The sequence below is a fragment of the Suricata suricatta genome, chromosome 6 (assembly GCF_006229205.1).
Source record: "Suricata suricatta isolate VVHF042 chromosome 6, meerkat_22Aug2017_6uvM2_HiC, whole genome shotgun sequence".
NCBI lineage: Eukaryota > Metazoa > Chordata > Mammalia > Carnivora > Herpestidae > Suricata > Suricata suricatta.
Window position 1 is genome coordinate 107297673 of NC_043705.1, and position 27813 is coordinate 107325485.

At 55.3% G+C, this 27813-nt stretch overlaps 1 protein-coding gene across 1 annotated transcript; it reads left to right on the forward strand.

Annotated features, from left to right (window-relative positions):
- The first annotated feature begins 40 nt into the window (after window positions 1-40).
- CSF1R (colony stimulating factor 1 receptor) lies at window positions 41-27653 on the forward strand. Its single transcript, XM_029943065.1, has 21 exons — window positions 41-237; window positions 4010-4267; window positions 4683-4967; window positions 6601-6737; window positions 7386-7545; window positions 9866-10052; window positions 12333-12448; window positions 12605-12725; window positions 12822-13009; window positions 14350-14465; window positions 19658-19784; window positions 19918-20022; window positions 20497-20607; window positions 21192-21354; window positions 23424-23512; window positions 23611-23708; window positions 24743-24865; window positions 24945-25056; window positions 25542-25641; window positions 26496-26604; window positions 26701-27653. The coding sequence occupies exons 1-21, from the start codon at window positions 189-191 to the stop codon at window positions 26857-26859; spliced, it is 2913 nt and encodes a 970-aa protein (XP_029798925.1). The 5' UTR covers window positions 41-188; the 3' UTR covers window positions 26860-27653.
- Window positions 27654-27813: the final 160 nt, after the last annotated feature.

Consider the following 27813-nt stretch of genomic DNA (forward strand, 5'->3'; position numbering starts at 1 on the left):
TGCCTAGCTAAAAGGGGAAGAAGGGGATCAGCCCAAGGAGGAGGAGGAAGAGGAAAACAAGAGAAACAGTCAGTACAGCAGAGAGGAACGTGTCCAGCGGTCCTGGTCACTGCAGAGATAGTGCTGAGACCCCAGGAGCTTGCCCACCCCTCCACCTTGCATCATCCTGCCGCCTGCCCACTGAGGCCATGGGCCCAAGGGCTCTGCTGGTCCTGCTGGTGGCCACAGCTTGGCATGGTAAGACTGGGGACTCTGGGGGTGGGTGGGTGAGTGACAGAGACGGCCCTTGTACAAGGACTCTGTAAGTTCCTGCCCCTTGCTGGGTGCCTCCACTCTGTGCCTCTATCTCCCCATCCTGCACTGCAGGTTTGTGGGTATTTGCTTTGGAGAGGCAGTGGAGGGGAAAGAGCATGTGGGTGGGGTGAAACCAGCCCAGCAGAGCCGTTCCAGTGCAGATGTTGACTCACTAAGTGTCCTGAACCAGCCCCCAGTGCCCTCAGGGCTGCAGTGTCCTCATCTATTCAATGGCACTAGACTGAAAAGATGCTTTTCAAACTTTGCTTTGCACACCGATTACCTGGGGGATCTTGTCACAGTGCACATCCTGACTCAGTAGGGCCCAGGTACAACGAGAGGTTCTGCACTTCTAGCAAGCTCCTAGGAGAGGCCAACGCTGCTGGTCCAGACCTGTGCTTAGCAGGGAGGCCCCAGAAAGCTCCTGATGGCCCTGCCGGTTCTGCCAGCCCATAAGCCATGGAGAGTAGGCAGGATCCAACTTGGAAAGGCCAGAGGGGGCATGGTCATTCCTCCGGAGGCCTGGGGAAAGGGCTGGAAGGAGAGATAAGAGGTTAGCATCTCTGGCCCAGGGCTCAGGTGATGCGAATTTGGGAGGAGATGAGAGGAGAGCCTGGGGGAGGGAGGGCAGTGAGGGTCTCCCTGGTCAGAACCTTCCCAGACACAGGCTGCCACCCTACCTCCAACTCACTGGTAGCAGTTGCACGGGTAGGAATCTCCATCCAAGGAGGGTGTCTAATGGGAAGCGAGGGGCTGGCTGTTTGGCTTGTAGCTATGGTTATATTTTATCACATGCTTATTTGGAGGTATCTTGGGCCGGGATGGGATACGGTGGGAAGGCAGCCTCAGCACTGGCCTCCTCACAGTTCTATGGCTGCTGTCCCCAATGAGGAGATGGCCAACCCCACTGAAGGACTTTTTCTGGTCCAACGCCTCTGGGCTTGAGTATTTCTGGTCATTTGTTTGTTTGTTTGTTTTAATTGAGATGTAATTTACGTACAGTAGAACGTACAGATTCTTAAATATACAGTCTGATAAGGTTTGATGAATGTATACACTTGGGTATCACCATCTCAATTAACAGAAAACGATTCCCCTTTCTCCAGAGAGTTCCATGGGTTTTATTTCATTGCCTTGTCCTGTCTTCATGCCCAGAATTTGCCTGTGGGACTTTGTTGGGGGAGGGGGAGGTTGTCCGGCCTCTAGACTCAGAAGAAAGAAAAGATGGGAGGCAGTAAGTGGAAGCCTCAGCCTTTAGCCCAACAGTTCAGTCATGAGTGAGTGAGGGGCGGGGGCTGCTGTGAGGGAGTCAAGGGCCAGGCTTCGAACACCCTAGAGATGGGGAGAGGCTCCTTAAGATCTTGGTCCGATGAGGGGGCTATGTCCCAGATCTTGGTGTGCAGTTTGTGGGGGTTGAGGAACAGGAGTCGAGGTTGGAGGGTCTTCTGGGAGCTGAGATGAGAGATAGGCACAGAAGGGGACCTTGGTCAGTGTCTGCTGAGCTCCAGCCCCCACCCCAAGGAGGATGGGCCTGAGCAGGCTCTCCCTTCCCACCAGCCACACCAGCAAGGGGAAGTTAGGGGCAGAAGTTGAGGGTGTCAGCCTTGCTCTGCATGAATATCCGGGACAACAGGACAGAACAGGACATATTTCTTTGACCACATTTCCAGGAGGCCGAGACAGCAGCCAGAGAGATGGGGCAGGGGAGGGGAAGGGAGAAGGCGCCTGTGAGTCCAGGCGGGTGCAGGAGGGGAAGGAACACCGTGAGAATCACAGAATCCAAGATCGCGGATGATACAGTCACAGACTGTGACCTTTAAAGGTTACAAACTTTAGATATTAGAGTGTCAGGACCAGAGTGGGGGTTAGAAGTGCCCCCATGGAGGCAGTAGCCCAGGCCACGAGCAGCTGGCTGTGACAAGGGCTGCATATTACCTCATTGAACCCTCCCAAGACCTCAGAGGTGGAAACAAATTAGTCCCATCAGATGGAAGAGTAGCCTGAGGGTCAGAGAGGCTAAGTGACCTAGACAGCATCAGGGAGAACCAAGTTTCAGGTCAAGGGGGTGTGACCCCGCAGTCCAAGCTCTCCCCTGCAAGAAAACCCCAGCAGGGGCGCTGCACTGCTGTGGCCCTAATGGGGCAGCCCCTGCAGACAGCCTGCCAGAACCAATGCTTGCCCCTCTCCCTCGTGGTCACATGGCCCAGGAAAGATAAAACCCTCAGGTGTTGGCCTTGGCAGAATTCACCAGTTCACTCAATGCTTTGTGATGATCCGAAGCTCAGGCAGAGAGGCACCCCTCTGATGGGTGCAAAATCAAAACAGAGCTTAAGTCATCCTGAAATAATTTGACAGAGAAGGTCTTCCCAATTCTGAAGTCCGTGGTGGGGATGGAGGTAGAAATACCCATCTGAGAGACTTCCGTGAAGGACACTGGGATGCCCTGAATTCAGCCAATGCCCTGGGGGCAGGAGTGTCTCTGTGGCTGTCACCAGAGTAGAGGGGTTGGATTTATCGGGAGCATCCGGTTGGTCAGCAGGAGAGCCAGGCCCTGCAGCCCAGAATGTTCCAGTGTGCGGCAGACAGCACTCCCTCTCCTGGGGGGTCTCACCCCTGGACAGGGGACAGTCGTCAGGAGGGCCAGGAAACAGAAGTGAGAGCATCCCTGGGGGAAGGGCTCTAGGCTGAGCGGAAATCAGGGCCGGGCTGGACGCCAGCAATGTGCTTCCGCCCACACAGGCTCGGGGGCGCCTGGCAGCCCCTCCAAGGCCTTGAATCAGCTCTCACTTCCCTCCTTTGCCCCTATTTTCAGCCCTGGAAAAATGCTGACACTGCAGAGGCACCGGGCCTTCTTCCCGGACAGCCTGATTGGGGCTGCAAGTTCTCTTTTTCTCCTTCAAGCAAATTTTCCTTAAAAGAGATTGGCTTCCTAGTCAACACAGCAGTGTTGGGGGGCTGCGCTGGACTGCTGACCAATCCTCACTGAATATTTACTTGGTGACAGGTTGGTTCCAAAGGCTTTCCATGCATTGAAGCCTGCTGGCATCCCAATAAATGGGTACAAATTATCGTGTCCATTTTAGAGGTGGGGCAACTGAGGCACAGAGCCTCTGAACCCTCCCACTGTGCTGCAGACCAGATGTCCAGTGGTGGGAGTGGGCACGCCAAGACCCTCAGCACCCTTCTAACACTGCTGGGCTGAGACCCTACGACCGTTTTCTTCTTTCCCACATGGATTAAGTCGGAGGACTTCTGCTGTAAACATTCCATTCATTGGTCTTTTCCCTTGCTTGTTTGAGTCCCCTGCTTTGAGCCAGGCTTGGCATTAAGGATACAGCCCGCTTTGTCTGTGGGGCCGAAGGGGTCGACCCCCCTGGGAGAACGCTACAGTTACCTCTGGGAAGACTGAGGCAGGAGGCTGGGACAGACCCCGCGAGGCAGCAGCCACCCAGAAACCGAGAACGCTCCCAATCCCCTTTTCTCAGAAGAGGGGGTTGCTGGACCTCAGGCCATCCCCACACAGGTTGGAGGTGGGGGGCGGAGCCAATGGCAGAGGGGACAGGGACTTGTTCAAGGTGCTTCCAAATCACAGCTGAACACCAGCACCAGCACCACCCCTGCCAGGGCACGCCCCGCCTCAGAGGCCAGGATCATCAGACCAGAAAACGTCTCCTCAGGCCTCACTTCCATCTATTTGCCGCCCCGCCCCCCCCAGCTCAAGGGGTCCCAGTGATACAGCCCAGTGGCCCTGAGTTGGTCGTGGAGCCGGGCACAACAGTGACCTTGCAATGTGTGGGCAATGGCAGCGTGGAATGGGACGGCCCCATCTCCTCCCACTGGACCTTGGACCTCGATTTCCCCAGCAGCATCCTGATGACGAATAATGCCACCTTCCTAAACACCGGGACCTATCACTGCACTGAGACTGGAAACCCCCGGGGGGGCAAGGCCACCATACACCTCTATGTCAAAGGTGAGGACTCTGCGCCCACTCCCAAGAGACCTGGCCCGACAGGCCCCGCTGGGGATGGGCAGGAGGGCCGGGTGCTAATATTAACAACCTTCGAGTGCCTGTCATGAACAAAGACGTGTGCGGTCCTTCCAATTTAATGTAGTCCTCACAATAGCGCCGTGAGGTATGTTCATGTTCATGGCCGTTTCCCAGAGGCTGGTAGGGGCTGGGTCATTTGCCCACAGTGGCAGGGCACCAGTGATAGTAAGACTGAACCTGGCTCTGGTGTCTCCACTTGCAAGTTGGCTGAGCTTCTCTAATTGTGTGACCTCAGGCACGCGATCAGCTTCTCCGAGCCTCCCTGTCACCAGTGTTCAGGGACCGCTTGGCCTGGTGGGGGGAGGACAGTTGTAACCCCATGTCCCCTCTACCCCAGACCCTGCTCGGCCTTGGAGGGTCCTGGCCCAGGAAGTGGTGGTGTTTGAAGGTCAGGACGCGTTGCTGCCCTGCCTGCTTACTGACCCAGCGCTGGAGGCAGGCGTCTCGCTGGGGCGACTGCGTGGCCGGCCTGTCCTGCGCCAAACCAACTACTCCTTCTCTCCCTGGCGTGGCTTCACCATCCACAAGGCCAAGTTCATTGAGAGTCAGCACTACCAATGCAGCGTGCTAGTAGACGGCAGGGCAGTAACATCGATGGTCATCTGGCTCAAAGTGCAGAAAGGTGCGTGGGGCCAGATGGGACAGAGAGCCGGCAGACATGCGAGCTGCAGCAGGGCCAGTCTGATGGAGAGTAATGGCAGTGGGGTGGGGGGAAAGGGGGCAGAGGGGGTGCTTCCTTCGCGTCTTCCTTCCAATTGTCCCATGGTCACCTATGGGGCACCTGCTGGCGCAGGACAAGCGAGCGCTCTCAGCCCATGAGACATGCTCTGCAGATCGCCTCACGAGGTGATGGAAGAGAGAGCGTGTGTGGGAGGGGAGGCCCTCTGAGAGACTAACATTTTATGGGCGCTGAACTAGGAATGCTGGCAAGCACGTGGCTGTGCAAAGCTCCGCCTCGGCAGAAGAAACAGCAGGTGCAAAGTCATGAGGCGGGAACAGGCTCTGAATGTTCCCAGAACAGAAGGAGGGCCCAGAGCTACCCTACAGCCTCAGACATGGGTTTCCCACTCAGTGCCGGCCGGGTGCCAGGTGCTGGGCACACGCAGGAGGGGTAGGGTGCCAAGGGCTGGGGACATGGACATGGGCCCACAGGAAGGCTCTCACTGTGGGGGTGACAGTGGTGCGGTGAAGTCTCATTCCATTCCCCCTTGCCCCAGCAAGGCTGATGGACCGGATTCTGGTTTCCAGAAGGACTGGTGTGAGTTGCACGCTTGACACCTGGGCCAGAGACAAGAATCAGGTTCCTGCAATGGGGGCCAGGGTGAGTGGCATGGCTGGCCCAATGCTCCAGGCTCTGAGCTATGAAGCCTGTGCCAGGACCCCACTAAGTGGATGGAGGAGGCCTGTAGGTCTCTTTCCCTACACTCCATCTGGCAGGGCCCTGGAGCCCTCGTGGCCCCCTTGGTGACCTTGGATGAATCCCTTAGTGTCTCTGGACCTTGAGAAAATGGATTAGATCTTCTTCCAATGACAGCAATAGCCATGAACTGTAGTTCAATGCCTGCTCTATGTCAGGCACTGTCTTTTGGGGATTTGTCATCTTTCCAGGAGCAAGTAACGTTCCAAACGAGGGGAACAAGAAGCCTGGCCCCAGAAAGCTGGGTGTGCATGGGGTGAAGGGAGGCGAAATCAGACGACCGGGCACAGCACGCTTCTCTGAGTGAAAGATCAGAAGGAAGAGGGTGGCCACCTGCTCACAGCGTGGAGGGGAAACTTCGGGCGGGTGGGCAAGTGCACAGTCTCTTCGCTGGGAGGGCCAGTGTGGCTGCAGAGCCGTGAGCCCAGGGTGGCAAGCACTCGGTGGTTAGGACCGGGCCCAGCCTTGTATCCCCAGAGGAATGGGAACCGCCCGACCCTGGCCCAGGAGACGGACGCAATCCAGTCTACATTCTTAAGAGCTCATTGGGGCTGCTGTGAGGCACCTGGGCTGTGCAGGGCTCAGAGGGGAGTGGGGGCCCTCCGGGTGTCCAGAGAAGAGAATGGGGTCACAGTGAGGAGAAGCAAGGTGATGAAAAGTAGTGGACCTCTTAGAGTCTGTGTGAAAGACAGGATTTGCTGTCTGGGGCCTCAAGGCTGCCCCCCAGGATTTGGGATGGGAGCATGGGGTGGGGAGGGCGGCCCCAGCCAGGAGCCTGGCCCCGAGCAGAGCGACCGCTCAGGCCTGGGTGTTCATGGGTTGCTTCTCTGGGCCTCAGTCATCACAGGACCCCCGACCTTGACGCTAGAGCCTGCAGAGCTGGTGCGGATTCAAGGAGAGGCTGCCCAGATCGTGTGCTCAGCCAGCAACGTTGATGTTAACTTTGACGTCCTCCTCTATCATGGAGACATGAAGGTCAGTCCCCGGGGAGAAAGCAGGATAAATGTGCCCACCTTCCCAACACACCAGGACCTTCAGGACAGAGCCCCTGCCCCACAAGGAGCTGGCTCTCTGGACTGAGGGCATGGCCCAGGCCCAGCGAGGGGACTGCACCCATTACTTGTCAATAGCTGATTCAGCACCAGGACTCAGCCTCATGTCATTGAATCTTGGGGGCGGGGAAGGAGGTACTCTACCCACTTGGCTCATGACCTTTGCCCCAGCCTGTTGATAGGAGTCCGAGGTCAGTTGGTTTCTGACTTAGCAAGGGGTTCCTAGGCCACCTTGAAGCCCAGGAAGATAAAGGTGAGAGGGAAGCAGAGGGAGTAAAAGGGAATGGTTTGGGGCTGCATCTAAGAGGTCCCTCCTGTCCCACTGTGCCTACCGTGTGCCAAGCACAACCCTGCCCCCATTTACACGTCATAGTTCCTTGTTCTTTACTACAACCCCAGGAGCATGGGCCAGCGCTAGTCCCATTTTACTGATGAAGAAACTAAGGCTCAGAGTTCAGTCCCTTGCCCAAGAAAAGGCTGATAGTCATTCTGAAAGGCTGAGTATTTGAACCTAGAGTTTTCTAATCCCTAAACAACCTTGGTATACCAGTTCCATTCCTTCTGGCTACAGCTCACAGTCTCTCAACAATCCGACTTCCATGATAACCGTTACCAGAAAGTTCTGACCCTCAACCTCAACCATGTAAGCTTCCACAACGCTGGCAACTACTCCTGCATGGCCACCAATACCTGGGGCAACCACTCCACCTACATGATCTTCCGGGTGGTAGGTGAGCATCAGGGTGGTGGGGGAGGGCTAACAGGGATCCTGAGGTGAGGGAGCATACCAGGGGATTGGGAAGGAGGGGGCTGAGGGTGGAGAGTGAGGAGACACTGTTAAGAACACCCGCGCTAGCCTCCCCTTATCCTGGGCCTGGCTAGGGAGCCACACCTCTGGGTTCCTTCTTAGATCCTCTCCCAAAATCCCTTGTTCCCTTCCTGGGACCCCTATGGTGCATTACTGCATTTTGTTTTGTGGGTGGTGTCCAGTAGGTCTCTACTGGACTCTGCCGCTCACTCCCTCATTCCTTCCTTCATGCCTGCATAAGACATGCCCGTCTCTCAAAATCTATTCAAAAATGAATAAATGTTTTTAAAAACAAGTTTTTTAAATGGAGTGGTCATCACAGAAGGTCTCACTGGGAAGCAATGACTTGAAGCTGGTGAAGGGGTTAGCCATGCAGATACACTGCAGAGCGGAGCTCCAGGCAGAGGGCAAGCAATGTCCTTAAGGCAGGACTGTGCTCACCACGGCAAGAACAAGTCAGCCCGTGTGGCTGGGGTGGATTCAGGAGGAAGAGTGACGTCAGAGAAGGGAGGGGACAAGGTGGCAGATTCCACAGGACTTGGCTTGGTAAGCCAATGTAAGGACTTGGGCTTTTCCCCTTGAGAGAGATGGGGTGCCCATTGGAGGGTTTGAGTAATGTGATGCTTTCACCCACTTTGTCGAGGGTGGAAACAGGGGGGAGGAGTTAGGAGGCACCTGTACCTGTTCAAGCTAGAGTTTATGGTGGCTTGGTAAGGGTGGGAGTGAAGGAGATGAGAGGTTGGGTGCAGGTGGACAGATAGATGTTTGGGGGAGAGAGACAAGTTGGAAGCCTCACCTGAGAAGCTCACAGATTAGTTGGATGGAGAAGATGACCACGAGGGAGAACTCCTTGGGGCCTGGAGTGGTGGGTGGAGACCCCCTGATAGGGCTGAGCCTTGAAGTATGAGAAGGATCTAAATAGAAAAAAGAAAGAGGACAGGGTTCCTGGTGGGGAAAGTGGCTTGAACAAAACTTCCAAGCGTGGTTGAAATGACTGTGTTCATGGGATGTTAGGAGGCTAGATGGGTGAGGTGGAGCAGTGTGTGTGTGTGTGTGTGTGTGTGTGTGTGTGTGTGTGTGTGTGTGGAGAAGGAGGAAGAGGGGAGACAGCTAGATGGGCATGAGGAGGAGAACTGGTTGAGGAAGGCCTTGAATGCCTATCTGTACAGTGGAGGCTATGGGGAACTGGAGGGGCTTTGGAGCAGGTATGTCACATGGTAGAAGAGTGAATATTAGATTTCAAAGAGCTGAGTAAGGAGAGGAGCCCTTGGAGATCATCAAGTCCATAGCCTTTTGCAAAGTCTTGGGGTATTTAGGAAAGCATTTCAGGGGCTTCCAGTAGAGGCATGGAGAGGCTGAGTACATGGGGATTCTTGCCCTAGCTCCTCTGTCTGAGATTCAACCAGAGCAATTTTATTTTAATTCACACAAGATTTAATTAGAAGAAACTAGTCAGGACTCTGTCAGGCATCAGTAACAGAAACCAACTTAAGCTGGTCTAATCACAAGAGGATTTTCATCAGCCTTCTAGCTAAAAAGCCCATGGATATGAGCTTCGGGTAAATTGGATGTAGGTGTTCAAGTGATGTGGACGAGAATCCATACCTTCTCAAATCTCAGCAGTACATTTTTCTTGGGCGACCCCTAGCAGCAGCAGACTTGACAATCCCAGTGGAATCAGGGCTCCTCCTTTCTCAGAGCTCCAACAAAAATCATGAAAATAAGTGCCATGGACCTGGGCTCAGGTGCCTTCCCCAAACCACTCACTGGTGCAAAGGGGACATTCCCTGGACTGGCTGGCCTGAGTCACCTGCCCCCTTAGAGCTGGATGTGGGAGTCTCGCTCCCAGGAGAAGGGGAAATGGGCGAGGGCATCTGAAAAAAAACAGCAGATTTTTTTTTTTTTTTTTGCTACTGGAAAAATTTCAAGTAGTTACAACACCACAAATACATTCAAGCTCTTTGTTCTGTAAATAAGGAGGCAGAGGTAGCAAGGAGGATAGCAATTTGTCAAGGTTCTCCTGGGACTCAGTGAAGAGAAGAGTTTGGGCTTCGATGGGGCCATGGTAAGAAAAAGATGTCAGAGGGCAAGTCTTGGTTAGAGGTGGGGGCTGGGTGCCTGGCACATAGTAGGCCCTCAGGAAGGGCCCAGCCAAATGACTGAATGAATGGATAGATCACCAAATGAACAAACTGAGGACAGCCTCCCACTAATGCCAGAGCTTTATGTGTTCTGCTTTCCAGAGAGTGCCTACTTGAACTTGACCTCTGAGCAGAGTCTCCTCCAGGAGGTGACCATGGGTGAGAAGGTTGATCTCCAAGTCAAGGTGGAGGCCTACCCAGGCTTGGAAGGTTTTAACTGGACCTATCTGGGACCCTTCTCTGACCACCAGGACAAGCTCAATTTTGTCACCATCAAGGACAAATCCAGGTACTACCTATCGGCTCCCATCTCAGTAGCCCCACAGCCAGAAGAGGAATGCTTCAGTCAGGAGGCGGGACACTGACTGGGTCATGGCTCAACCTCGCTGGTGAACTTGAGGAAGTCCCTTCCCCTTTCTCTGTCTCATTTTCCTTGATCTTAGAACCTCAATATCAACCATCTGGATTTGAGATTGAAATAAAATTGGCTTGCCCCTCTGTCCCACATCCTTGGGAGATCCAATGGCCTCCCCAAGAGCCCTACTATTTCTTGGGGTGCACACTGTCCTGCTCGCTCAAGAACTCCTAATGCCATTCTCTCTCTTATGGCCAATCCAAATATAGAAGATACCGCTCCATGATTTCTACTCCTAGACACGCTCGTAATAAGTACCGCACAGGGACTCTGCCACATACACGGGTTTGGGGGTGGGGGTAGAAAGGATTAACATCACACGCCCACATATACATCAAAAGCTCTTTAAAGGCCTGTGTTTGCCCACTTCTGAGAATGTCTCACTAGCTTTTCATCTCCACGGGCTCAAAACTTCTCATAAAGTGCCATCGCACCCCATCTCCTCTTTTCTCCCATCTCCCCACTTCCAGACTCTTGCTTCTCCTGCAAACACAGCATGTTAGAAATATTTCTCCTGTCTCCTTACATCCTCAGGGTGTTACTTTCCCATCCAAAGTGGTCTCACCAGTGTAGACGTCTACATAAGAGAGTCTCCTCCACAGGAGGAACACTCATGGCACATGTTAAAACAACAGTTGCTTTACCCACAGCCATTTGAACGAGAGTCCAGTGCTCAAGGATAGCAAGTGTGTGCTGTGTGTGCAACCACTCCCACCCCCCCCCCCAACTCTTGACAGATCTCTCTAATCCATTTTTGAACTCTTTCCCTCGGGGTCCAGATGCAGCTTCGGAGTCTTCCTTGGCACAGTCCCAGACAGTATTTTCATTATAACTGACTCAGGCAAGGAGACGTGTTTGCCACCCCCCAGGCTCGTTAATCCTTCAGCTGTCTTCCAACTCCAGAACTCTCTTGGGTTCTCTTTCTAGCTGCTGAAGCCCAGACCTCATTAAATCCTGGACTCCTGCTTGCCAACGGTCAGAATCAAAACAGAACAAAATGTTCAACTGAGCAAAAATATTTCCTTGTCCTCCTTTTCCGCTTCTCAGTTTCCTTCTTATCCATGCTCATCAGGATTTTGAGCCTCCCCTTGTCTAAAGCAGAAATTCTGAATCCAGAGTCCACAGACCCCTGGGAGGGGACTGTCAGGTTTCAGGAGTCCCTAAGCAATGTCAGGGACATTGTGGAAAGAAACCATGGAGATACCCCCAAAACGCAGTAGTGTGGGGCCATCTGGCACCCTAAACTTAGCTCACGAGATAGATGTGTTCGTAGTGGTGACCTTGAGTCATGCAAAGAAGTTCAATTCTTTCTGCATAACAAGTCGATGTGTACAGGGTTATGGATGCCAAAGGTCTGGCTGAATGAGATCGCCCTTTGCAACCATGGGTTTTAGTCTAGTATAATTTATAATTATATGCTATAATTTATTTTTAAACAACCTATTTATTACCTAAACAAGGCATGTCCCTTATGAACAAATTCCAAAATCAGGCTTAAGGAAAGAATAAAACAAAAACTACTTAGAATCAGCTGAGGATAACTTACATCGCTCTCATTTGCTTCTAGGTCTTTTCCTGCAGCAAAGGGCACCATTAAATTGAGTACCTACAATGAGTCGGGCTCTGTGTCAAGCACCCTGACTATATGCCCCTTTAGTCCTCAGGCCCAATATGTGCATGAATTACCATCAGCTTGCCCTCACAGAAAAGGAAACAGAAGATCAGAGAGGGCGAGTACTTGTCTAAGTTCACACAGCTAAGAAATGACAACACCAGAACTTGAACCCCAGTTTCTGTCACCTGATGGCTACATCCTGCCTCTCATCCCTTTCACAGTCCCTCCTGGCAGGGTTGGTGCTTTAAGGGAAGGCAGCTAATGTGCCTTCCAGGATTGGCACCTCACAGACATGATGTCTACTAAACCTCAGGACCAAACCACTTCACAAATGAAAGGAGAAATTAAGGGAATTGGGTTGGTTTTCCCCTGTCTCAGTGGCAGTCAGCCTGGGGACCTGGTTCAGCCAAGGCCTTTGAGCCCCGATGATTTACCAAAAACAGAACAAAGCCCTTTTAGGAAGGTTGTCTGAGCCCACCGTCCTGTAGGGCCATACCAGGCCTGGGGTTCACGCCAGACGGCCTGCCCTTTTTGTGTAGGTACATCTCTACCCTCTCCCTGCCTCGCCTGAAGAGCTCGGAGGCCGGTCACTACTCCTTCCTGGCCAGAAACCCTGGAGGCGAGAAGGCCCTGACCTTTGAGCTCACCCTACTATGTGAGTGATGGGGCAGGGGGGCTGGGCGCTAAGTCCCCTGGAGCTTGCAGGTGGGGGGTGATGAAGGGACAGCAGCCCAGTGCAGGGTGCTCAGACAGGGGCGTTGGAGCCTCTGGGGCTGACCCCTCCCTCTACCGCTCCTCTTTTTCTCCTCAGACCCTCCGGAGGTAAGGGTCACGATGACCTTCATCAATGGCTCAGATACACTGCTCTGTGAAGCCTCCGGGTACCCCCAGCCCAGTGTCACGTGGCTGCAGTGCAGGAGCCACACCGATAGGTAAGTGGCTCTCCCCGCCTCCTTCCCCTGGGCGGAGGGGCCGAGGGGCCAAGGGGCCAGCCCCCGAAGCTCTAAGCCATACTCTGCTCTCCCCAGATGTGATGAGTTGGAGAGCCTGGTCCTGGAAGACTCACACACTGAGGTCCTAAGCCAAGAGCCCTTCCACAAAGTGATCGTCCATAGCCTGCTGGCCATCGAGACCTTGGAACACAACAGGACATATGAGTGCAGAGCCCTCAACAGCATGGGGAACAGCTCCCAGGCCTTCTGGCCCATCTCTATCGGTGAGCCTTCGCCCCTCCCAGCCTATGGTGGGAAGGGGGGCTCAGGAAACTGCCCCAGCCCCTAGGAAGCCAAGGCCACAGTGCCAGAGTGCAGCAGATCCCAGCCATAGCCAGTGCCACTTCTCGGGGTCCGATTCTGGTGCCTCCTGACCAAGTAGAGGAGTCTAGAACCCATGGGAGGAGAAGGGCAAAGGGCAGAAAGCTATGAGGCCCCGAGAAAAAGCAGGGTGAAGTGTGGCCTCATCTGGCCCCTCTGCTCATTCTCCTGCCCTGTAATCATTCACTAGTTTACAAGTATGCATTTGGCATCTGCGGTGTGCCAGGCACTCACTGGGGACAGGGAAGCAAAGCCTCCATGGGGCTCAGAGCCTGGTGAGAGGGACAACAAGTGAACACAGTCCATCCCCACCCCAGGGTCAGCCTTGACCGCCTTCTCCATCCCTCTTGAACTCTTTTCCCTCCAGAGACCCAGCCCTATCCATTCAGGACCATGGTCGGAGGGTGGGGCTGGCGGCCAGCGCTGGGCACTGACGCAGGCTGTTTAGAGGAAGGGGTGCCCTTCTCTGTGTTGCACAAAGCCTCCAGTCATCTGGGTCTGAGAGGCCCAGAGCCGTTGAGACAGACCCACAGCACCTTCTGACTTTTACAACCAGGTTTCAGCACCACGGTGCGGCAGGCCCCGGCGAGACTCTCTGGGCAGATGGACAGAGTGGGAGCCTCGGCCTTGGCCTCGGGCTCAGAGGGCGCCTCTCGGGTGCCTTGGGGCAGCGGCCACCAAGGCCGGATTCCACGTGCAACTGCATATGGCTGCTCTGTCTCACTGCTGGTGGTCACGCATTAAAACCACTAAACTGGCATCTCACTGAATGCTCACTGAACGCAGGCATTGTGCTCAGTCATTATCTCGGTGAGCTCACACGACCCTGGGAGGTTGGCACTCCTTTCCTTCCCACTTGGGAGACGAGGAACATGAGGCTTGGGGATAAGTCACAGGCTCGATGTCACACACCTCCGAAGTGGGCAGAGGCGAGACTTGGCCTCAGACCCACACTGTTACTGATCTGGAGGACGGAAATTATGTCCTTCAAACATATGAAAAGAACTTAGGTTTGGGAAGAGAAGAGCCACGAGCCAGGCTTTCACACCCTTAGAGGGGCTGTATGGTTCCAGAGGGCCCTAGAGGAAGCAGCAGGGGAATGCTGGGAAGACACTTTCTCAGTCAACAGGCATTTATTAAGCACCTACTGTGTTCCAGGCAGTGCAGTAGCCCGATCTCAGTGGCGGCAGGAGGTCCTGAAGGCCCCCTCTGCCGGCTCACTCCTCTGCCCTCCCCCCTGCAGGAGCCCACACGCAGCTCCCCAATGAGCTACTCTTCACGCCCGTGCTGGTCATCTGCATGTCCATCATGGCCTTGCTGCTGCTGCTGCTCCTGGTAGTTTTGTACAAGTATAAGCAGGTGAGCTCATGCGAGTGGGGGAGGGCAGGCCCCGGAGCCGGACCCAGGGAGAGCGCCGCCAGGTTGCGAGGATCCACCCTTTGGCCCCCTTCCCCTGCCCCGAAGAGCCAGTCATTGTCACTCATTCAGCCAACAGCTCTTCAGTGGGCACCACCTGTATGCCAACGTGAGTGGCTGGGTGCCGAGTGAGCCTCTGTGACCCTTCCCTCATAGGTTTCACAGTTTAGAGCACGTGGCGGTTGCAAAGCAAATAACCAGAAAGGACAGGGTATGGATTACAGAGAAAAGGTGTTATGGGGAAAGGAATGGGGATCTGGGAGAGCGCAAACTTGGGATCCGGCCCTCGCCGGGGGGGCTCCCGGGCACACAGAGAGGGCCTCACGGGGCCAGACCTGTATCTCCTGCAGGTGGCGAGCAGTCTAGGGGAGGAAGAGGGCTTGATCACCCTCCTCCTCTTCACCACGTACCATTAACCAAAGCTGCCCTGATGACACCCTGAGGGGCGCAGCAAGCTGAGGGGCAGCTTTGTGAAGCCGGTTACTTACATCCTCTCACTGAATGCCCTCAACAATTGCAGCATGTAGATAGCACTGCTAACCCCACTTTACAGAGTTGGAAGCTGAGGTTCTGAGAGGTTGAGACAGTTGCTCTCAGCTACAGCTGGTCAGCGGCAGAGGCTGGGTTTTTTAAACCATGGTTTTTAATCATCACGTGAACCACTGAATCATTGTATCTTTCCCTCATGACAACCTGGAAGCAGGGACTGTAGTAGCAGCATTTTACAATAAGGAGACAGTGGGGGAAGGAGGGGGTTGGCAAGGTTAAAGAACCCGCCCAAGGGTCCCAGGTGCTTCCCCCACGCCAGCCCGAGGCCTCTGCCACCTTGCCCAGCTGCCTTTCCCACATAGAAGATGGTGTCCACTGCAACAGATACTGAGGCCCAGGTCGGAGGCCTATGGGAGGTCAGAGGTGGAAGTATCTCTTCTGTTGGTGGGGAAGGGAGCCTGCTTGGAGGAGGTGGCTGGCATGGGTGTGACTGACTTTGGAGAGCCGGGGGGGGGGGGCGGAGGGTGGCATGTAGCGGCGGGGAGACAAAGCTCAAGGAACGGGTATCTCTGGGGGAGGGCACTGTGTGCAATGGGGAGTGTGAGGGGAAAGACAGAGGCAAGTTCCAGAAATACTGGTACTTGGAAGAGGGGCAGGTTGAGGGTCAGGTCCAACTGCTTGGACCCCATTCTGTAGGCTCAGAGCCATCAGTGGGCTTGAATGAGGTCGTGATGTGATTTAGGGGTGAATAACCACCTGGTGGGCCTCCTCTGCTGCCTTCTCTCCCCCACCTTGGGGGCTTTAGTATGAGAAGAGGGCTTGAAGTAGATAGTGTGTTGGGATGTTGGGGCACCCTGGGGGCCCCTGGGGTCAGCTCTCATGCTCATGCCAGCACCCAGCAAATGAAGGCCTCAGGTCAAGACTTTAGGGATCTGGGTCCAGCTCTGAAACTGTTTTGCCATGAGACCTTGGCTGACTCACTGCCCTCTCTGATCCTCAGTTTCCCCACCTGTGCCATGGGACTAATAGCAGTCTTCTTCCTCTGACATTCCAAGAGCCTCCTCAGAGTCTGGGGTTGGGAGTGGGATAGATGTGGGTCCTGCCTTGCAGTCTCCAGCTATTAGAACTCCAGGGAAGTTGCGAGTGTCTCTGTCTGTTTCTCCGTCTGTGAAATGGGGTTACTGATGGCGGCCACCCTACCAGGCTGTCATGAGGATTCAATGACAGAATGTATGTAGGGGACTTAGCAGGGTGCTGGGCACAGACAGAGCTCAGGACGGAAGCTGCCTGCCCTTGTCCCAGGAGGAAGCTGACTGGGGAACCTGAGTTAGCTCACGCATCTTGGGATTGGAGGGCTGTCTGAGGTTGGGCATCTCCCTGGCTACATACCACAGTGGTTGATGGGTCCTGTTCGCCCACCTCTATGGACAGGACTTAACTCACTCTGTGGCCGCCTGTTCCTTCTCTAGCGGCTCTGATCATTACAAACTTCTTCCTTATACGGAGCTAAAAACTGCTCCTTGTGCCTCCACGGAGCTGCCACCTCCGCCCATGACATGCCTGCCGAGATTCCAGAGAAGGGTCCAGTTCCCTCTCCAGCCTGTTCTACCGTGAGCTGCTCAGCCCCCTTGGCCAGTGTTGGTTTGGGGACACCTTATCTTCTCTCCACGGGACCATTTTTGGAAGGTGAAACACCTCATTTCCCGTCCAGGAAATTCAACAGCCCCCTGAGCTCATCCAAGGCCAAGAAAAGGAAGGCATCCCATGAGATAAGACCTTGAGGGTCTTGGTCTTGCCTCAGGGCCTTGTATCCAACTCCCCTCCGCTTTTCCCCATGGAGTTCTGAGCTCTGCCTCTGCACTGAAAACTCAGCCTGGCCTGTCCTCACTGCCTAGGCCTGTGGTAAGGGGTGGCTCTGGCTGGGGAGGAGGGTTGCTTCTGTCTCAGGGCTGAATCATTGCCTTCCTGGCCCCAGCAGGACCACAGAGGGGGGGCCAAAGGGGGAGGAGAAAAGGTCAGGAGTTAGCAGGCTGGAAGGAGGGACTCCAGGAGGAAGGGATGGGGTAGGGAGGAGTGCAAGCTGGGATTCTGGAGTCTGGGGTCTGGAGGCCTACTGGGGCCGGACAGGAGGGTCTCCAAGGTTTCCAGTGGGACATGTTGAGGTTGCTACCTTCCTAAGAAGACAGAGACCATCCACCAGGCCAGAACCAGCGGGGCCTAGAGGGGGAGGGCCACAGGACCTTGATGTCTCTGCCCATGTCTGTGGCCTGTGAGCCCTGGCCTGCCTCGAGGAATACAGTCGAGGAACACTGAGTGTTCAGCCCAGCGCGCAGCTCACAGGGGGTGCTCAAGAAGCACTCCCTGCTATCACTGCAACCTCTCCTCTTAGCAAACCTGGTCGAGGTGGCCCCTCCCGCCTTCCCTGTAAGGGCTCTCCTCAGGAGAGACCCTCTAGGAAGAACCCCTGGGGAGCCAGGGTGCTCCAGAAGCTTGGTGGCTGCCTTCCAGGAAGAGGTACGGAGGCCTGAGGTGCAGAGAGAAAGCTGTCTTCCTCTGGTGGAGGCTGGGATTCAGAGATCTGTGAGATCCAGCCAGACAACCTCTTCCTCCTTTGATCCCCCTCCCTTTTCCCCAAAATCCCCTGGCTGGTGGGGGCAGGGAGGGGGGAGCAGTGCTGGGGAGGGGGCTGACTCAGGCCCAGCTGCAGGGGCCAGAAGAAGGAGAAGTGGTGAGGAGGAAAAACAGCATTGGCCACAGAAGCCCCTGGAGATGGAAATGGCCAGGGGAGGTCAAAGAATCCCTTCCTGGCTTTCTCCCTATGCTTTGGTTGGGGGAGGCGCCCGCGCTCAGGGCTTGAATCCTCTGTGACTCAGGAGGTTCCTCCTTTTGTCCTGTTTCAGACTCTCCTCCCCAGGTACAGCATGCATGTTCTTAAGTTTAGCTGTAGTCTTTCTCCTGAGTCAGAACCTGGAAGTTCTTCCTTACGTCTAACTGCAAGCTCCTCTCCCAAACTACCATCTGGAAGTTCTTCCCTATGGCTATCTGGAGTCTTTTGTCTTAACTGGATGCAACTTGCAGCCACAGGCTACCTTTCTCCCCAACACCCACTCACATACCCTTTCGCTCCCTCGGGCTGAGTGTCCCGAGAAGGAGCCCAGCTGCTAAGCACAGCCCAGCTGGTCCTTGTCCCCTAGGCTGACCGGAAAAAGCTGGACTGCTGACCCAGGGCCTCGGTGTCCTCCACCGCCCAAGCCTGGCTTCCACTTTCCACCTAAAGTCCGTCTTCCATCAGCACTTCTCATGGGCACCCCCTGGCATGATGCCCCCAAGCAGCTGCCACCCTGGGCAGGAAAGAGAGAGGCAGTCACTCCTCCTCCCTAGATCTGGCTCTGCCCTCTCTCTCTCCCTCTAGTTTAAAACATAGTGTAAAGTCAGATGTAACCCTCACCGGCAGCAAGCCCTCAGGGCTTCTCATTGCAGCCCGGAGGGATCTGGTCATCCAGGCGCTCCAGACCTTCCCGACTCTGGAACGTCCTCTGCCTCCCTCAAGCCACATGGGCACCAACCATTCCCTCAGACTTGCCAGGGCCTTGACCACCCACAGGCCAGTACATCTGCTATTTCCTGCGCCTGCATAGTACTCCCTCCGACAGTCACTTGGCTGGTCCCTCCCCGCCCCCCCGCCACCCCCCATCTTCAGTTGCACCCAGCACTCTCTGTTCTGTAACTTTGCTTTATTTTCTTCACAGTACTATTTGAAAATGTCCTATATATATATATATATATATATATATATATATTTTTTTTTAGTTGAATGCTTGTCTTAGCCCCCTGAATGCAAACCCCATGGGGGCAGAGGCTTTATCATCTTTAATTCTGGATCCATGGTGTGGGGCATCAATAGGAGTTTGAAATATTTGTCTGGAAATGTTATTCAGCCTTAGAAAGGCAAGAAATTCTGACCCATGGGGGAGCCTTGAGGACATTATACTAAGTGAAATAATCCAGTTGCAAAAGGACAGCTACTGTAGGATTCCAACTAAATGAGGTGCCTGGAGTGGGCAGATTCAAGAGATAAGTGGCGAGGCGCTCAGGGGAGGTAGGACAGGGGAGTTGCTTACTGAGTAAGGGGTTTTCGTTTTGCAAGGTGAAGAGAATTCCGGAGACCGGCGGCATACCAATGTGAATGAACGTTACTGAACTGTACACTCGGAGAATGAGAATGATAAATTCGAGATGATAAATTTTACGCAGTTAAAATTAAATGTAGACAATATTTGGATGGGAAGATGGGAGGGTGGATGTATGGATGGACAGACGGATCTACTTCAAGGTCCCCCCTCCCTCCTGGCTCAAGAGCTCCCAAGTTATCCTAGCTGTCAAGGCTCTCAGAGGTGACCCTGCTCACATCTTCCAGGACACAGGTGGGGAAACCAAGGCTTAGAGAAGAGGGCAGGCCACATGGTGAGGCCGAACCGGGCAAGGATGGGGCTCAGTGCCTTGGGCCCGGCCTCTCTCACTGCCTCTCAAGCCACCCCTGCCTCCTGCCACCATGCCTCGGGACTGCCCACGCCCCCTGCTCCTGGGGACTGGGGATGAGATCCCACATCTGGCTGCAGGCCAGCTGACATCTGCTTCCTCTGCAGAAGCCCAAGTACCAGGTGCGCTGGAAGATCATCGAGAGCTACGAGGGCAACAGCTACACCTTCATCGACCCCACCCAGCTGCCCTACAACGAGAAGTGGGAGTTCCCCCGAAACAACCTGCAGTTTGGTGAGATGAGGTCTCAGCACCCCCCACGCAGCATGCGTGCCCTGCAGGGAGCCCGTGGGCCCTGTGTCACCTGGGACCTAAAGAGACTCTGAGTGTGTGTGTGTGTGTGTGTGTGTGTGTGTGTGTTTGGCAGGTAAGACTCTTGGAGCCGGTGCCTTTGGGAAGGTGGTAGAGGCCACAGCCTTTGGTCTGGGCAAGGAAGATGCCGTCCTGAAGGTGGCCGTGAAGATGCTGAAGTGTGAGTGAGGGGGAGGGGCTTCCGGAATCTGGGGGAGTGGGTGGAAGCTGGCGTATGCTAGGGGCGGGGCTGCCCTGTCACAAGAGGCACCGTCCACATTTTTGGCCTCTCACAGCCTGGGGGACAGGGCCTGGGATTGGGGAAAAGGGCTCTTGGATTCTTTAGCTCCCTGCTCTTAGCTCCTGGGTGTGGGGGGGCTCCAAAGAGGCTGGGGTGCACAGAGGCCTCCCTGGACCATGGCCTGGCTTGGCTTCCTGCCACTCGAGAGCAGCTCAGTGACAGGCCATCTCTCCTCTCTCTCTCCATAACTCCTCTCTGTGTGTCTGCATTTCTCCTTTTCTCTCTTTCGGTCACTGATCACATTTGGGCCCTGGGTACGGCCTGCTTGCTCTCCTCGGTGTCTCCCATCTGTCTGTGTGGCTCTGTATGTCCTGCCCTCTCCCCATCTATGGGATCTGTGGCCCCATCTCCCAGCCACGGCTCACGCGGATGAGAAGGAGGCCCTCATGTCAGAACTGAAGATCATGAGTCACCTGGGCCAACATGAGAACATAGTCAACCTTCTGGGAGCCTGCACCCATGGAGGTGAGGGCTCCTACGGTCTCAGAGCCTCTTGGGTGTGGCCCAGGGCCACCCCACTCCACCTTCCCTTCTCCCCCAAGTGATGGCAGGATCCCTATTTATCTCAGCATTCCTCAAATTCCTACACCAGGTGCCTGGATGGGTCAGAAGCCTTTTCTGAATGACAGATAGTTCTGTGAGCTCTGATCAGTGGTTCTCAGACTTCAGTGGGTGGTCAGAGTCAGCCAGAGATGGGGATAAGAGTGCAGGTCCCCAGACCCTGCTGCAAGGAGTCTGAATCTGGGCATCTGGAGGGAAGATCCCACCCAAAGACACTTGGACACTCAGCACAGGGTCTGCAGAAGTGCCCCGGGGACTTGACCTATACAGAACTGTCACAGATACCCTTTGAAAAAAGAATTCTTCCTCTACAGTTTTTTGAGATTCCTCCGTGTTAGACAGATGGGGTTACTGAGGCATAAAAAGCAGAAAAAGCTGCCCACAGACAGTCAGGCTTAGAACTCAGGGCTCCTGAGTCCCCATGGTCCTGATCACACGGGGGGAGTGGGTTAAGGAGTGTGCTTACCCCACTCTCCTGGCTGCTCTAGGCCCTGTTCTGGTCATCACTGAATACTGCTGCTATGGCGACCTGCTCAACTTCCTGCGCAGGCACGCTGAGGCCATGCTGGGCCCCAGCCTGAGTGTGGGCCAGGACGCCGAGGCAGGCTCTGGCTACAAGAACATCCACCTGGAGAAGAAATACGTCCGCAGGTAGTACCCTGGAAGGACAGGAAGGAGGCCGGGACTGGGAGGAAGGCCCAGGGTATATCCCTAAAGCAAACTCAGGCTTGGGTGGCTGTGTGGCCCTCACGTTCCCCTCTCTGCCATGAGGAATAGTCACCCCAGCTCCTGTGGGCCAACTCAGTTTTTCTACTACTTATTCCTCTCATCCAACAAATACCTGAGGACCTACTATGTTCTAGGAGTATGTTGGGCACAGATATGCGGCTGGCTCAGAGTCTGGTGGCGATAGGCATGATGGTATCATCACTTGAATGTATGGAAAAGTTCGACTGACGTCCGTTCAGGGCTCTAGTAACAGATGGGCAGATCTTGGGGGTAACCGCCCTGTTTTTCCCATGCTGCCAGGGGTGCAGAGCACAGACTGGTTGTTGGGGGAGAAGGGGCCAAACAGTCTGTGGCCAGGTCCCTGATCTACTGGGGCCTATTTCCCCAGGCAAGCCATCGGGGCAGGGAGAGGGGGCGGTTTGAGGCTTTGAGTCTTTCCGGCTGTCATTCTATAATGCTGTGATTCCTGGAAGCCACCCGGAGGCAGATGGACAAAGCCACATGGGGAACCAGAGAGAGGAAGTGTCCAGTTTCATGTCACACATGAGTCAGGGGCAGAGGCGGAGCCTGGGGCTCGAATTCTGCTCCCTTGACTCCTGGCCCAGCACTCACCTGAGCCATATGGCTGTCCTGGAAGTCTCAGTCTTGGGGGTTGTGGGGCCTCAGCGCCAGGCTGCTGAGACAGGATCAGAACGAGAAGGGTGTACACTGGGCCCCTATTTTAGCCACTGTCAGCTGCCAAGCCTGGAGAGGCAAAAGGGGAAGGAGGCCATTTCACTCCATCCAGTATCCTCGAATATGAGGGCTGGAAGGATCTGCTTCCTCTTCTGATTCTCTGACGCCCCGTCTGAAAGGGCGGCTCACACTGGGCCTCTGCAGGCTCGAACCTCAGGCCAGGTCAAATCAAAATGAGAACTAAAGTAAAGTATTAACTTCTTATCTTCAAATGTGCAGATGAAGAGAGGATTCATACAGTGGGGTCACTTCAAGGACAAATGGCATGGGAACCAATCCTGCCAGCAGGTTCCCAGGCTGCATTAATAGAAGTATAGTTTCTGGACCAAGGGAGGGGATGGCTTTCCCATGGTCAGAGCATTGATAAGACACTCCCTTCCCTTTCTGGGAACACTTGAGTACGGGCATTGTCAAGGTGCACATCTCATCGCAGAGGGAACCGGAAGGGGAGATGGTCAGAAATCACACCTAGTTGGAATACTAGAAACAGTAGTGGAGACTCAATCTAGAGAAGTGCTTCTCCAGCCTCCCTGTGACTGAAAGTGTATGCGCACAGGCATCACCTGACAGCTGTTAGAGACACAGCTCGGGCCCCCAGACCTGCTGAATCAGAATCAGCATTTAGAGGAGACTTCCAAGTGATGTCTATGCTCATGAGTTGCAGTTTTGGAAGTCCTCCTCTAGACCAGCGGCCTCAGCTCAGGCTGCACATGGGAATTGCCTGGAGAGGTTTCAAAGTGTGAATGACTGGGTTTCACCCCTAATTCTGCGGTGTTCTGGGCATGGGGAGAGTGGACAACTCCCCGGGTGATTGGATGTGAAGCGAGCCAGCAGTGAGAGCCACTGTCCAGGCAGAGAAGGCTCAAAGAAGGGGCCCTAGAATATCCTCAAATCCCTGCAGGGCTGTTATGGGAAAAGGGAGCGTACTTCTCGGTGCCCTTGAAGGCAGAGCAAGGAGCAGCAGGAGAAAAATCGCAGGGGCAGATCGACATTAGACATAGTGAAGAACTTTCTAAGAGGCAGAGAGGTGCCCAATGACAGAACGAATTGTAAGCGTCCTCCCCGGACGGCTAAGCAGTGATCAATGATCAATGATCACTCATACAGAATGTGGTGGTGGTGGGTCCTTGTCAGAAGGGAGGTTCAAGTTGACCTTGAGGTCCCTGCCCTTCCCTGCTGATTGGAGAGGACACAGGGAGCTGGAAGCCAAGGTCTGAGCTGGGTTGTGTAGCAGTGGGGACCTTTCTCCTATACAGGGATAGCGGCTTCTCCAGTCAGGGTGTAGACACCTATGTGGAGATGAGACCTGTCTCCACTTCTTCTTCCGACTCCTTCTCTGAACAAGGTGAGGAGGTCCTGGGCGGCAGGTGCAGAGGGCGGAGGGCAGGGGCTGCTGGGGGCTGGAATGTGGTGGGGCTGCCCTGACGCCTCTCCCCACACCAGACCTAGGCAAGGAGGATGGGCAGCCACTGGAGCTGCGGGACCTGCTCCACTTCTCAAGCCAGGTGGCCCAGGGGATGGCCTTCCTTGCCTCTAAGAATGTGAGTTGGAAACTGGGTCCGAACGTGGTTACTCAGGAAGGAGGGAGGCGGCTGAACCCCCCCAACTCCCAGGAGGCTGGGTGACTGAGGATGAAGGGGAGGAAAGGTGAGCATGTAGGGAAAGCCACGGAGGAGCCAGAGTGCCCGAGAGCAAGTGGGCAATGGCCACATCGCCTCTAGGCGTGAGTGGGAGAAAACTGTGCCTGGAGTTCCTCCAGCACAGGACGGTGGGGGCCCCAGGCTGAGCAGACCCGTTTCCCTGGTGTACAGCAGACCACGGAGGACCCCATCTCCAAGAACAGGCCTTATCCCTTCAGTTTTGGTCAACAGTGAGAACAGGACGACCGTGTCCCCTAGGAAAGCACACAGTCTTGTGGGGCTGGCAAAGGAAGCTCCCCGAGTTGTCGTGAGGGTATGAGATGACGTGTATTGTACACTCAACCCAGGAGGTTCCCAGCGAGTGGCAGCTGTGACCGTTCCCCTCACAGCAGATTTGGGAGTCCAGAGTTGGACTGTTAGCTCTGCCTTTTGCTGTGTGACTTTGAGCGACTAATGCAATTCTCTGAGCTTCGGTTTCTACATCTATAAAAATGGGCACAATCACAAGGTTGTCCTGAGGGCAAAACAGGGTTGCAGTACGTGTAGATGCTGAGGGAAAAGCTGGGCACGGTCGGGCCCTGAAGGTGCAGCTGATGATCAGTGGCCGGTGGGATGACAGGCCGATCCCCGCACCAGGGCTCATAGCGGCTGTGCGCAAGCAGGTCGCCTGGCTCTCAGTCAGCTCCCGCTGCTCGGGCCCAGAGGGCCACAGTGATGGTGGTTTCTAAACACCCAACTTTCCAGCCACATGAAACTTCCTCAGACCAGGGTCTTGGTAGCAGGTAGGGACGGTAGCCAGGGTACAGGACCCAAACTATGCCTGCGCCCTCAACGAGGAGCCCAAGGCATTCTGGGGGTGCCCTGCCTGTTCCCTCTGCACCTCAGGCTCAAGTAGGGGAGGGGCTGAGACTAACTCTGCAAGTACTTCCCTCCAGTGCATCCACCGAGACGTGGCGGCCCGAAACGTCCTGCTGACCAGTGGGCGTGTGGCCAAGATCGGGGACTTCGGGCTGGCGAGGGACATCATGAATGACACCAACTACATCGTCAAGGGCAACGTGAGTGCTGGGGAGGGTGGGTCGGGCCGGGAGGGGCCAGTGAGCCGGGGTCCGAGGTGACTGGGGTCTGCCGTGCTAGGCCCGCCTGCCTGTGAAGTGGATGGCTCCAGAGAGCATCTTCGACTGCGTCTACACGGTCCAGAGCGACGTCTGGTCCTACGGCATCTTGCTCTGGGAAATCTTCTCGCTCGGTAAGCCGCTGGACCAGCGCAGGCACAGCCTGGGGTTGACTTGCCTTTGGTTACGCTGGTGTCCTATACCTCGTGAAGGATGCCAGTCAAGGATGTTTGCTGCCCAGGGCGGAGCAAAGGCTGCTGGGAGCAAAGCAATGGGCACAGCATCTGAAAACCAAGCCATCCAGTGCCTGCGTGGGCTGGGCTGCTCCCTCATCTGCCTGCCCGTGCTGCTTCCTTGAATGCAGTTTTCTTCCCCGCGGTGCACACCCAGCTTCTGAAGTGCGAGGCACAGGGACTTGGGCTAAGCCCTTCAGTGCACTCTTTTAACCTCTTATTTTGAAGCCCATGATGGAATTCTGTGTGGTATGATGATGCCTGGGTGATGCTCCCAAATTCCATGGAAGCCTCTGCCCTTTTTAACTCTTGTGTAGCGGTGGCTGTGGGGGCAGGTGCAATGTGAACCCCAAGCATGGGCTCCTACACGATCTTGGCCTTTGCAGGGCTGAACCCCTACCCTGGCATCCTGGTGAACAGCAAGTTCTACAAGCTGGTGAAGGACGGATACCAAATGGCCCAGCCTGCCTTTGCCCCAAAGAACATGTAAGTGAAGGACCCCAGGGAGGAGCAAGCACTCCCCAGGCTTTGGCTGAAGGAGATGGAAATGTGGATGGTCCTAGTCTCTTCCTGTCCACAGTGTTCTAGGGCCAGGCTTCATCTCCCCCGCAGTGGGCCAAAACAAGACCATTTTAGAGAGTTCGGGGTTTCCGCTGGTTTCCAAGTAGCTGTTCTCAGAGGTCTCTTAACTGGGACTGGCGCTAACTCAAATGACAGATTTTCAAGTCAGACTATGATTATGTCCTCGAGGCGGGCTCCTCTCATTTCTGGTCTTGGCTGGCTCTCTGTGGTACCGGCCACTCCCTCGCCGTGGGCCCAGCCGCCTGCGTGCCGCCTCGTCACCACCTCGCTGAGCTGGCCCACCGAGTTACTGCCTCCTACCCTCTCGCCACAGCCTTGCCGCGGGGCCGGTGGGCCGTGAGCCTACCCAGCGCACCTTTCCCCAGCCACTCCTGTGCCAGGCCAGGCACTTGTGGCCGGCTCGCTGCCATGTCTGTTACAATCAGCCAGTCCGCTCATCTCAGCCCGCCTCTCAAACCTACCTGCAGGCGGCAGGTATGCGCCCTCTTAGTTCTAGGAGCCTGGACAAGATAGCATCTCTGAGCTTTTCCTCCCCTCAGATGGCAAGTGGATGTGGTGAAAATAGCTTCCAAGGGTTACTGGAGAGATTAAATAAGATAATGCAGATCAAGGACTTGGCACGGGTCTTGTGTCAGGCGCACTTTTCACTAGGCTTCAGGACCTCTGCCGCACAAGACTGTAAGCGAGTCTGTGCCCACGTGTGTGTGTGCACACGTACTGGATCCCCAGACCCACGGGCAGCTTCTGTCCTGTCTTAGATACAGCATCATGCAGGCCTGCTGGGCCCTGGAGCCCACCCACAGACCCACATTCCAGCAGATCTGCTCCCTCCTCCAGAAGCAGGCCCAAGAGGACAGGAGCGTGCCGGTGAGTGGGGCAGACCGCAGGGTGGCTGGCGAGCTACAGGGGGCTGGGCTGGGCCTGGGCGGTCAGGACCGACCACTGCACCTCTCCTGCCCCCAGAATTACAGCAATGTGCCCAGCAGCAGCAGCAGCACTGGCAGCGGCGGGGGCAGCAGCAGCGAGCCGGAGGAGGAGAGCTCGAGCGAGCAGCTGGCCTGCTGCGAGCAGGGGGACATCGCCCAGCCCCTGCTGCAGCCCAACAACTACCAGTTCTGCTGAGGGGATGACAGGCAGGCACGGCTTTGCCCTTCCTCCAAGCTTCACCTCCTCCGTGGATGGGACACCACGGGGAGAACCTACAGACTCTGCCCTTGGTCATTTCCCTCCACAGCCCAGCCTGGCTCTGGAACTCAGCAATGTGACATCCATGGGGGTCTGGGGAGGACTCCGCTCCCAGGGCCTGGGCCATCACTGCCAGTCAGGGGCTAGGGCTGAGCCCCACCCCCCCACCGCCCCACCCACTGTTCTCAATGCTACGGCCTCATGTTCGCTATGTCAACTGGGAGAACCCCCAGCTCCCTCTCCTAACCTTGTTCCCACATCCAGAAACCTCCTTCCTTAATTCCCTTGTTGTCTCCTTGGAGACGGACTGGTTTTGTGGCTATGAAGTGCCCTCATGTTGAGAAGACAAGGCTCCTTGGGCCATGGCAGAGAAAGACCCCCTCTGTAGCCAAGTGAAACGGCAAGAGCAGACAGGTGCTCAGAGACTGCACCCGGCTCCAGTGCCTCAGCGGGGGGGCTCCTTGTAAGAATGAACTGTACCTCCTAGTCCTCGCCCTTCGGCCTTCCCTCTACAGCCCCCCTACCCTCCCTCCAGATCTAGTCCCTAGAACAAACCAGGTGGCAGCTAAAAGTTCGGGGTTCTGCCAGTCCTCTGTCCTTCTGAGCTGGCAGGCAGGGGACCCGTGTGGCTGGCCACACCAAGCAAGCAGCATGCACTCCAAGCAGCCGACTCCTCCTGACTAACAGTCACGCGGCGGGATGTCTGTCATTAAACTAACAGCATTAACACAGCAGGCCTCTGGCTCTCTGTGCCGCGTGCGGGCCTGCGGATTCCCTGGGACCTCCTTGCATCCCCCTTCATGTCGGGTGAGCAGCTCAGAACCTCGGCTGTTCAACCACACGCGCCCCACACGATGAGCGTGGAATTGACTCTTGCTTCACCAAAACAGA

Coding starts and splice junctions, on each gene's coding strand:
- CSF1R (XM_029943065.1), top strand. CDS start 189: ATGGGCCCAAGGGCTCTGCTGGTCCTGCTGGTGGCCACAGCTTGGCAT. Junction 4,968..6,600: donor CTGGCTCAAAGTGCAGAAAG/GTGCGTGGGGCC, acceptor TCTGGGCCTCAG/TCATCACAGGACCCCCGACC. Junction 6,738..7,385: donor TCTATCATGGAGACATGAAG/GTCAGTCCCCGG, acceptor TTCTGGCTACAG/CTCACAGTCTCTCAACAATC.